At 45.7% G+C, this 12,167-nt stretch overlaps 1 protein-coding gene across 17 annotated transcripts in view; it reads right to left on the bottom strand.

The window, feature by feature from the left end:
• Nucleotides 1–12,167, bottom strand: part of ADGRL3 (adhesion G protein-coupled receptor L3) — a 337,188-nt gene that overhangs the window by 54,710 nt on the left and 270,311 nt on the right. For all 17 annotated transcript variants that reach the window (XM_086612141.1, XM_086612143.1, XM_086612148.1 and 14 more), the window contains one exon: nucleotides 11,875–11,971. In XM_086612141.1, coding sequence (XP_086468267.1) covers nucleotides 11,875–11,971 — 97 coding nt within the window. The remainder of the gene's footprint in view (nucleotides 1–11,874; nucleotides 11,972–12,167) is intronic.

Here is a 12,167-nt window from a genome sequence, read left to right on the forward strand (position 1 = left end):
TCAGTCTAGTTATTTTCAGCTGTTTAGTGCTTGGAAAAAAAAAAAAAAGAATGCAAAATATTTTTATACCCAGGAATATTTCCATGAGTTCCTTCTAGGCATCCGCAGATGCATTCATGAACAAGGAAAGCAACCACGGGCACCTTGGGCATCCTGGGAGTCTGCTTCACTGAACCTGCCTACCCCAGTACCACAACAGGAGCAAGAATAAAAGAAAAAAAAGTGCTCTGGCAAACTTGAAAACATGTTTAAAAATTGCAGTGGTCATCACTAACTCTGCTTGCCAACTTGTGTATTCGTACAGCCACAACCTGCTAATTTAAAACGAAAAAATCCCCACACCATAAATCTATCTCGCTGAAAGACATGCCATGAAAACTGACTGACTTCACCGGAGAAACTGGGGCACTGTTTGCTGCCAACTGTAAAAAGAAAACAAATGGAAAGAAAACAGAGAAAGTAAATATTCCATGGGGGTTGGACTAGATGACCTTTGAAGGTCCCTTCCAGCCCTAACCATTCTATGATCTTTAAGCCACAAGAAGAGCCATAGGTGTTACTCAGAGCAGGTAAGAAGCGTTTAGACAGACTGTGATAGATCAGTTGATGGTGCCCTCTGAATGTCCTATCAAGAGGAGTAGAGGTGTTTCCACCTCTCCCAGAGCTTGGCTGCTTGCTATTTGTTTTACAGGCAACGTAAATTCGGCAGAAATCTGACTGCCGTGCCGGTCACATCAATCCATCAAGGAGCGAACGAGCATCTTGAGAAGGACTGATGCGTGACAACAATAGCACTTCCACGGTCCAAATTTCCACCTGCTCTCCAATTTATCCAGGTACCAGCAGCAAAGCGTCAGCATTGCAAATGGGCTGCAATGAGCAGCAATTGCTCTTTGAAGTGTACTGAGGATGGAGTTTGAGATCCCCAGGGGAATCTTGACTTGATATTCCTTTTTCCATTTTGCTCCTTCCTTTTTTTTTTTTTTTCCTCCTCCTCTGCTTGTCTCTCCTTTCAATCACACCAAACTCTACCCTTGTACTCTTGCTGTATTGTCAAGTTACATCCAGACCATGACACCCACCACCCCTGCAGACAGCTGAACTGAAGCATCTTCATCTCACAGCACTGAGACACATCAGGCAGCCCCTGCTCTGAGCAGAAAGGGAAGATTTGGGGAAAGCAACCCAAACCTGACTCACTGCCGTGCCCCAGCACTAACCCACAGCTCCCATCTTCTGGAGTGACAGTCTCCTACCAAAGGAAGAATGTCACCTTCTGCTGTGTTTTCTAAATAACTGCTTCCTAAAAATGCAGGATCATACAGCCACCTGAAGATAATTTAAAACTTCACCCACCCTCCCTGCAACACACAGAGCCATCCCTGCTGAGTTAACAGCGCAGATACAATTTCAGCCTGGAAATCACAGCTTAATTATATTTTTGGGTGGGTGGGAGGAATTTGATGGGAGATTTCATTTAGGAAACAATCAGGTCTCGGTTGGGTTAGAAATCAGGATATTAATGTTCTTCATTTTAATTTTCCTCTCTGACTCAGATTCCCACTGTTTGAATTTGAGCTCAATTTGTTCTGTTCATTATGAAGAAATCCACATGAATTTGACATTAAACTGATTATCTCTGAAAACAGTAGCAATAATTTCCCTTTTTCCTGTGTACGTTTCAGATTAAGTCTTTGTGGTTGATATAAAAACGCAGGGGAGAAATAATAAAGCAAAGGGAAATCAAGTGTTTATTCTGGAGTGCTACTTAGGAGCTGAGACATGGAATGACACGCATTTGAGAAGAAAAAGCAAGGGGCAGGGACAAACACCACCCTCATTTTCATTTCCCATTTCAGCATGGGAACAAACAGGGAGTGAATATGGCTTTCCTAACCAGGAATAACATCTGGTGTGCCAATACTGGGGCTCTTAGAGCTTCGTGATGACCGTTTGATGGGGTTTGCCAGCAAGGGCATGCTCCTTCATGAATGGACCCTTGGGGCCACAAGGATGAATTCATATTTAAGAGTCATCATCCTGCAGCAAGAGCTGCCAGAGCTCCTGGGCTCCACTGATGACTCTGATAGGGCTTAGTGGCCCTGATGAGACCCACTGGGGACCCCCTGCTCAGCCCTGGGCGCTCAGTCCTTGCCTTGTGTCTGCTGGCTGTACCTTGGACCTGAGTTGTAGTCAGGTCTCCAGCCCTGCCTCTTGGGGTCCTGCTGCTCTGGGCTGGACCCTGGACCTGGTTCATCCCCTCACCTTACCCAGGGCTGTGAATGGACCCTGCCACCAGCACCCAGCTCTGCCTGCTGGCTCAGGCCTCTGCGGTGCCATGCCCCGTCAGCGAGGGCACGGCTTATGCTTGACCTCCCCTCAGCTCCCAGCTCTTCTCCCTCCTGAAACAGCTCTGCTTTTACAGCTCCCTCGTGTTTCTTGTCCTTCAGACGAGTGGAGTAGCAATGTAGACCACCCAGAAACCCCTCCAGGAGACCTCTGTGGATGAGGGTGGTGGGGGCAGTGTGCAGTGCTTTAGGGGTGAGGGGACACAAAGCACATATGCACACAGCCAAAAACAGGAGGTGCACATACTCCTGTTTGTACAGCAAGACTGGTATTGGAATAAACGATTAAACTTGCTGTCTAGTTTGTAAGCCAAGACTCAGAGCGTTACAGCAGGAGTACAGCACTTGACCAAACACAACAGACTTCTGGAGTAGCTTCTATTTTCAAAGAAATCTGGTGGCTTTACCCCTAGCCCATTTATTTCCCCAAAGAGGGAAAACCCATTAAGATACAGTAAGTGTTTGCCATGAATGAAGATATAGTTCCCCTTATCTGCTAACTTGAAGGAATACACCTAGCTCTACCAGTGTATTTTCCTACAACAAAGCACTGCCTCACGCCAGTGACAAACATTTCTTTGTCTCTGCTGCTCTCAAGCCTCACCAAAACAAGGAACACTCTTTTCTTTAACAGATAACTTCATTTTTTTTACCCTGGAAAAAAAAAATATCACCCCGTCCAACTTGAAAACCTGAAGGGTGACAAAGTACCGTATAGTTCATGACGATTTTTTTTTCTCTCCCAGTTGTCTCATATCCAAAGAGAGACAGTAATTACTGTATTACCTCTCACCTGAGACATGGATAAAAATAGGCTTGAGCCACATTGCTGTTTCGTGCTGTGACTGTTTGCTTGCAAGGCTGGCTGAGCTATCCAAGTGCTTTTAGACAGCAGTGCTCCAAAGGTGCCAACAGACCTGTCCCTCATGCTCCTGAGGTGGCCACCTGGATGTACCCAAAGCTCAGGCCTGTGCTGCACCATCAGAGCCCAGCAGTGCTCATGCTTACAGCGGTCCCCCGCAATCTGCTCCTTGTGCCATCAGCACTGTGCTGAGACACATCCTGATTTCCCTTGCTGGCTCCATCCATGGATACAGCACAGGTCCATGATCAGATCACCAAAGCAGAAGTACAGCAGAGTTGGAATAACAGTAATGCTGTTAATTGCTTTTAATCTCTAGCTCCTTTTAAGAACTGTCCTTAGCCCAAGTACCGAAAGATCTGCTGTTACAACCAAGCAGTCATCTGCTCCGCTTTCTACTCATGAACCCAACACAAAGGAAAACTCTGTCTGTAGCTTTCCCTTCCTATCTTCTGCTTTTCCACCTTCAAAGTGTTAAGTTTTAGCAAACAGTCCACCTACGTGCATCCGTTTGGTTTGGCTGCTCAGCATTGCATCCAAACACCTGTACCAAGACCACTTACACCAAACACTCTACAGGCAAAGGGAGACTTCTTGTTTTTCTACTCATGAGGTAATCAGCTTGGATCAGCTTTTACACCCCTGCAAGTTTTCAGCACTGGGAAAAGAAACGTAGAGCACAGAGTGGATGTGAAATAGATGGCAGAAATATCCAGCCAGACCCATGGTGGGAAAAACTGGGCAAGGTTGTGGTGTGGGATGCAAGGAGCAGGAATTCCCCTGGATCCTGAAACAGAGTCCATGACTATGGGGTGGACTGGCATGCTCTTCTTTTGACAGTAGAAGAGCAAATCCACAGTCAGTTTCTGTTCCCTTCCTCCTGATTTCAGTGGTATAACAACCCCAAATCCGCACCATTACTGAGCCATAACGAGCAGCAAGGGGAAACGAAGCCTGAAACGTTGTGGACTAATCCATAATTAGACATACATTCAGGAAATATCCGAAACAGTCATGTTTGTCTAAGGAGTCAAGAGTGAGTATAGTTTTCATTATAGAACTCATTATGTCAGGCAAGTTTGGGGTTATGCCCAAAATTCCTGCTATGATAAATAAGAAAAACAACATTATGGCAAATTGCTTTGGAGGACATAGTAGATAAAAGAGGATCTGGAGCTGAAAAAAAGCCATAAGCCGTGTGATATCTGCTAAATCAGAAAAAGACACATGTGTAAAGGTGGGATGCACTAACACCATATTCCAGACTGATGTCCAGGAGCTTCATCGAGGAAGAAGAGTGGATGGGATGGCATAGAGGGATGCCTGTCATCATACAGGAATACAGATAGCTAGGGCAGTCTTGCCTGGGATGTTATCAAGCAGCAGGGGACTGCGAGTACTGTGAATGTGATCAAGAAAGAAAAGGCTTAAATGAGAAAGTACCCCAGTTGGAAGATATCTCACGGCTTTCTGCTACCATGACAGAAACATGAAAACTCGGTGCTGGCCCAGGACATAGAGAAGTGGAGTGAGGTCAGGACCTGGAGGATGTGGCTGTTCTGGGGAGAAAGGATCACTTTGCCCGTGCTTTAGAAAGGAGGCTGCTGTCTGAAGGCTCTGGGAAAAATACCAATGCAGAAAGAATGTTTAATTTGGGATACTACAGATACTTTCATGCAAAAGGCATCTAGGCTGGGAGAGCTGGAAACAGACTTCTGGACAGGTACGTGAGCCTGTTGTACAACCTCAAGCAGGGAAAGCTACTAACCATACAATTCAAGGCTTGCACTTGACTCCTGTGAGCTTTTATTGCACACTTGTAAATAAAACATTAATGAAACAGCTCCTTTAAAGCTTGATATATATTAAAATATTAAGAGGAAGACAAGAACTGTGAAAATCCCATTGCCCCACTGGTCTGTTCAGGCTGCATCTCTCTCTGGAGAGATTGAAGAAACAACTTTTGCTCTATGCAAAGCCCTAAGACCACAAACGTTTCTTTTCAGCTGGAATAAACAGAATAAAGTGTGAAATACCTGGGGCCCCATGCAGTTGGGATTACTGTTGATGTCAGGTGTATTTTTGCAGCAGAACTGACCACCTGCTGCTTTGGAGATGCTAACTCCCAAAGAAATGTTTTAACTTCCATTTTGCAGATACTTCTGTCCACCAGAAAAGAAAAAAACAACAAATATTGTGCCTGCCTGCATGAAAAAGAGGGAGGATGCCCCTGTAGAATAGTACAACTTATTCAAGTCACTTAAGTGTCCCATCTAAAAAGCTTCCCTTCCAATACAGTTATCAGACTGCTTCTGGAGTCGGTGGAGAGATTCAGGCCCTTCGGGTGACTCATCCCATCCTTCGGGTGATTCATCTCATCTTTGGGCAACCTGGTGTAGTGGACAGTGTCCCTGCCCATGGCAGGGGGGTTGGAACTGGATGATCTTTGAGGTCGCTTCCAACCCAAACCATGATTCCATGATTCTATGTTACACAAGGAAAACAGCTGGATGAGATCTGCTTTGAAGATGCCTCCCTCAGCAGTTCTTCTTCACAGATTTCTCCCTTCTTTGCACGGAAAAAAAACCCTGAATTGAAAAAGGAGAGATGCCTTTCTTCTGGCGACAAACCCAGAAGACCCCCGTTTGCTAAAGCATTTCCCTTCGTAGCCTCGGCTGCGTTGGAAAGCAAGTCAACTTCTCTGCTAACTAAAAGGGCAGACATTTAATGCGCAAGGCATTTCGGTTTGCCGCCCAGACGGAGCGATGGAACGATGGACGGCCGAGGGAAACAGCAGTTCTTACTGTAATCTTTGTGCGACAACTGATCTCCCTCTAAATTAGGCCCGGAGAAGTCTGGCTGTAGCTCTCCAGTCTTTGATGAAAGGACAGGGAGACATGTGAGGGCAACGCATGTGGACAAATCCAGCATTTGCAGTAACGGCGTCTTATAGCTGTCTTTAGTGCAAAGTGAAAATATCCTGGCACAAAAACACCAGAGTGGTTTGAGGGGGAAAAGTACATCTCCATGTGTCCTGGATTTGGCTAGGATAGAGTTAGTTTTCTTCTCAGTAGAATCATAGAATCACAGAATCATAGAATGGTTTGAGTTGGAAGGGACCTCAAAGATCATCCAGTTCCAACCCCCCTGCCATGGGCAGGGACACCCTCCACCACACCAGGTTGCCCAAAGCCTCATCCAACCTGGCCTTGAACACTGCCAGGGATGGGGCAGCCACAGCTTCTCTGGGCAACCTGTTCCAGTGCCTCACCACCCTCTGAGTGAAAAATTTCTTCCTTATATCTAATCTAAACCTTCCCTCTTGCAGTAGCTAGAATGGTGCTGTGCTTTGGATTTAGTGTGGGATTTGGCGTGAGAAGATTGTTGATAATATACTGATGGTTTCAGTTGTTGCCAAGAAATCAAGGACTTTTCATCTTCCCATGCTTTGCTAGCGTGCAGGTGCACAAGAGGCTGGGAGGGAGCATAGCCAGAGAAACTGATTCGAAGTGGCCAATGGGATATTCCATACCATATAACTTCCAGCTCAATATATAAATAAGAGTTGGCCAGGAAGTTTCCTCCCTCTCTTCCAGGATTGCAGTTTTGGGATCTCTCTCCTCCAGGATCACTAGCTCAGAATGGGCTGGGCATTGGTCAGCAGGTGGTGAGCAACTGTACTGTGCATCACTTGGGTTTATAGTGTTTATTATTATCATTATTATTATTATCACAAACATTATTATTTTTATTTTCTTTTATTTCACTTACTAAATTGTTCTTATCTCAACCCACAAGTCTTCTCACCTTTACTCCTCCAATTCTCTCCCTCATCCCCTGGGGGTGGGGGAGGATGAGTGAGCAGCTGTGTGGTGTTTGGTTGCTGGCCGAGTTAAAACCAGGACAGTCCTTTTGGCACCCAATATGGGGCTTGTAGGGTTGAGATAACGACAGATTTGACCAGAGTGTGTTAAAACAAATTTTCTAAAAACATTCATTATGTTGCCTTGGATGTCACTGGTCGGAATATTGTTTTATTTGCTCTCAGAGCTGTTTTCAGAGCACCTTACCTGCAGTCTATGCTGTTTCCCAGTGGTTTACCACCTCTAGGGGCTGTGGGTTTCTGGAGAATGCATATTCCAAATGACAGCCAGATTGTGAGCCCTCTCTATCAAGTGACCCAAGAGAGGAATGATTTTGTATGGGGTCCTGAGCAACGACAAGCCTTTGAACGAATTAAACATGAAATAGTTCCTGCAGTAGCCCTGGGACCAGTCCAGGCAGGACAAGATGTGAAAAATGTGCTTTACACCACAGCTGGGGAGAATGGTCCTACCTGGAGCTGGCAAAAAGCACCAGGGGAGACTCGAGGTCAACCCCTTGGGTGTTGGAGTCGGGGATACAGAGGATCCGAGGCCCACAATACTCCAACTAAAAATGAGATACCAGCAACACACGAGGTGGTTCAAGCCACTTCTGAAGTGGTTACTTCTGAGGCACAGCTGCTCCTGGGCGCCCGACTGCTGGTGCTGGGCTGGATGTTTAAAGGGAGGGTCCCATCCACACATCATGCAACTGATGCTACGTGGAGTAAACGTGCTGCGCTCATCACAGAACGGGCTCTAACAGGAACTCCAGTTACTCGGGAATTTTGGAAGTGATCATGGACTGGCCAGAAGGCAAAGATTTCAGAACGTCTCCAGAGGAGGAGGTGATGCTTGCTGAAGAGGCCTCTCCGTATAATAAACTACAGATAATGAGAAGTGGTATGGCCTGTTTGCTGATGGGTCCTGCTGCATTTTAGGAAAACATCAAAGGTGGAAGGCTGCTGTGTGGAGTTCTATACGATAAGTTGCAGAAAGTGCTGAAGGAGAAGGTGAATTGAGTCAGTTTGCAGAGATGAAAGCCATCCAAGTGGCTTTAGATATTGCTGAACGAGAAAAGTGGCCAATGCTCTATCTCTATACCAACTCATGGATGGTGGCAAATGCCCTGTGGGGGTGACTACAGCAGTGGAAGCAGAGCAATTGGCAACGCAGAGGCAAACCCATCCGGGCTGCCCTGTTGTGGCAAGACATTGCTGTATGGATAGAGAAGGTGGCTGTAAAAGTACATCACGTAGATGCTCAGGTATCAAAGAGCTGGGCCACTGAAGAACATCAAAACAACCAGCAGGTGGATCAGGCTGCTAAGACTGAAGTGGTTCAGGTGGATCTGGACTGGCAACACAAGAGTGAAAAATTTATAACTCATTGAGCCCATGATACCTCAGGCCAGAAAGGAAGGGATGCAGCATATAGATGGGCTTGTGATCAAGGGGTGGACTTGACCATGGACACTATTGCACAGGTTATCCATGAATGTGACACATGCGCTGCTATCAAGCAAGCCAAGTGGTTAAAACCTCTCCAGTATGGAGGATGATGGTTGAAATATAAGTATGGGGAGGCCTGGCAGATTGATTACATCACACACCCACAAACTCACCACAGCAAGCACCCTGTGCTCACAATGGTGAAAGCAACCACTGGATGGCTGGAAACATATGACATGCCCCATGCCACTGCCCAAACGCTATTCTGAGGCTTTGAAAGCAAGTCTTGTGGTGACATGGCACCCCAGAAAGAACTAAGTCAGACAATGGAACTCATTTCCATAACAATCTCATAGACCTTGGACCAAAGAACATAGCATTGAGTAGGTATACCACATCCCCTGTCACGCACCAGCCTTTGGGAAGATCAAATGATACAATGGCCTGCTAAAAACCACACTGAAAGCAATGGGTGGTGGAACTTTCAAACACTGGGATACACATTTAGCAAAAGCCACCTGGTTAGTCAACACTAGACGATCTGCCAATCGAGCTGGCCCTGCCCAGTCAGAACTTCTACATACTGCAGAAGGGGATGGAGTCTGTAGTGTGCATTAGGAATATGCTGGGGAAGACAGTCTGGGTTATTCCTGCCTCGGGTAAGGGTAAACCCATTCGTGGGATTGCCTTTGCTGAAGGACCTGAGTGCACTTGGTGGGTGATGGAGAAGGACGGGGAGGTCCGTTGTGTACCTACCTCAAGGGAATCTGATTTTGAGTGAAAACAGCCAATGAATTCAATTGTAGATTGCTAAACAACCCTGCCACTGTATATCATCACTATGGCTGCTAAATATTATACTAAAGGTGTTGTAATAAGAATCACCCAGGTTAATGAAGAATGAATTTTGATGGAACCAGAACTGGTGCCCAGCAACATCCTTGAGACTGACATCTTCAACCCGCAGACTGTGAGCATGGATTGCTCCAGATACTTTTTACAAGGGCGTGTAGTGACAGGACAAGGGGCAACGGATTTAAACTGAAAGAGGGCAGATTTAGGTTAGATATAAGAAGGAAATTTTTCACTCTGAGGATGGTGAGGCACTGGAACAGGTTGCCCAGTGAAATTGTGGATGCCCCATCCCTGGAAGTGTTCAAGGCCAGGCTGGATGAGGCTTTGGGCAACCTGGTGTAGTCGAGGGTGTCTCTGCCCATGGCAGGGGGGTTGGAACTAGATGATCTTTGAGGTCCCTTCCAACCCAAACCATTCTGTGATTCTATGATTCTGTGATTCTATATGCCAGCTGCAAGCTCTGGATGCAGCACACACCAGAGACTACACACCATCTTCCTGCTACATCCAATGTCACCTGCTCCAGTGACTGAGGGAACTTTACATCATCTCTCCTGCCTTGAAAGCAGGACAGCTGGAGCCCAAAGTTACAGACTAAATGAACTCAACAGACAGTTCAGAGGGATGGCCCATGGACTAAGGGAATGATATCTACGTGCATATATCAAAAGACAGGAAAGCAGTGGTAATTGACTTGGATGTATTGGAAAGTGTGGGACCTAAGCATGATGTAAATAGTAGGGAATAAGGGGTGGATACTGTCCTGTTTTCAGCTGAGATAGAGCTAATTTTCTTCTTAGCAGCTAGAATAGCACTGTATTTTGGATTTAGTGTGGCATTTGGTATGAGAAGAATGTTGATAATATACTGATGTTCTCAGCTGCAGCTAAGAAATCAAGGACGTTTCAACTTCCCATGCTTTGCTAGCGTGCAGGTGCACAAGAAGCTGGGAGAGAACAGCCAGAGCAACTGATCCAAAGTGGCCCATGGGATATTCCATACCATGTAATGTCCAGCTCAATATATAAATAAGGGTTGGCCTGGAAGTTTTCTCTTTCTCTTCTGGGATTGTGGTTTTGAGATTTCTCTCCTCCACGACTGCTGGTCGCGAACGGGCTGAGCATTGGTCAGTGGGTGGTGAGCAATTGCACCGTGCACCACTCATTTGTATTGTTATCATTATTAGCATTATTATTATAATACTTTAATATATTTTATTTCACTTATTAAAATGTTCTTATCTCAACCCACAAGTCTCCTTACCTTTACCCCTCCAATTCTTTCCTCCATGCCCAGTGGAGGTGGGAGGGTGAACAAACGGCTGCGTGGTGTTTGGTTAAAACACCGTGTTAACCACACCACCTTCCCTTTTGCACTGATTTGGGTGATACATATCATGTTCAGAGAACTGGGTCATACATCCCTCCTTCCCCGGCACTCAGTAGTCAATATTACTAACAGTACAGTCAAAATCCTTCAAGCCTTTCCTCAGGCAAAACACCCTAAAATCAGCGGGAATTCTAGGTGAATAAAGACTGAACAAGAATCAAAGTCCCAACTCAATTCTCAGTTGAACTTTGCAGTTCAACCATCAGGACTGGAAACACTTTAGATTTTCACCATCATGAGAAAACAGCTGCGCCCAGTAATCCCAGTTCTAACCCCTCTTAATTTCAGCATCAACTGGGCAGATACACAAACTAGAATTTGGCATCTGGTTGCTCAAGGCTAAGCCATAAAGTAATTGTCCTGGAGGAGAAAGAAACCAATCTCTGAGGCTCTTTTTCTGGTATTCCCTTACCATGATTTTCCTGCAACTCTCTGAAAAAGACTTTTTTTTTAAAAAGCTGTTTAGATTTCCTCCTGTGCCAGGCACCACGTCTTGTTTGGCACACACGTTTCTGATAGCCTTTCCTCCGCAGATGTCTACAAAGTTCACATCAGTCACTTCACCCAACTAGGTACATTAACATCAAAGCAGACAATTTTGTTCCAAGCGCAGTTTTCTCTTACGTCTTGTTCATTTTTTGCTTCTGTAAAGATGACTATTGCTACAGACCCAGGACAATCAGGCCTCCTGTGATGCTTTACACAGGCTGTACAGTGCTGGAACAGCCCATTTGCACCATCAGCAATGGTGAAAATGGTGCACCTGACACCTCAGCAGCTTCTGGCCCTAGCAGTTTGCTGAGGGAAAGGGGAGATTTCTTTTCAACTTAATTTCTCTTTTCTGCTTTTCCTAACTCCCTTCCAGAAATGACAATTCTTGAAAATGCATGTGTAAAAATAAAGAAAGAAAAGGAAAAATAGCCAACAACCACCACAAAACCTCCCCTCCTCCCAGTTATCACTGCAACATTTCTTATGGGGGAGAATAGGGTCCAGTGCCATTCCAGGTGAGGAGGAGGGGGGAAAGGGGGGAAAAGGGGCAACATATTTCAGACTCCTTAAAGCCATCACGAGAGTTAGAGAGACGAAAAATAGTTTATAATTACCTCTGTTGAGTGAAGCTGAACTGTTTATATCTCCAGTAATAAAGGAAGACTCGGACTGCTTTCGAACTGTGTCATTCCACATCCTACGAATCCGGCTCTGAAGAGGGATTGAACCACAGCAGGTAATGAATTTTCGGCAGCTGCAGATAGGTTTCTTTCTGCCTGACTAAAGATGGCTACTGGCATGTCTAGCTCGGGATGAGACTTGCTTCCAGCCAGCTGTAAGCCAGCGGTGGTTGTTTGGCTATAACGTGCCTCGTGCATGCCGGCCCTTGCCTGCCTAACTTCATAAT

This window comes from Tauraco erythrolophus, chromosome 5, assembly GCF_009769465.1.
Source record: "Tauraco erythrolophus isolate bTauEry1 chromosome 5, bTauEry1.pri, whole genome shotgun sequence".
NCBI classification, from domain to species: Eukaryota; Metazoa; Chordata; class Aves; order Musophagiformes; family Musophagidae; genus Tauraco; species Tauraco erythrolophus.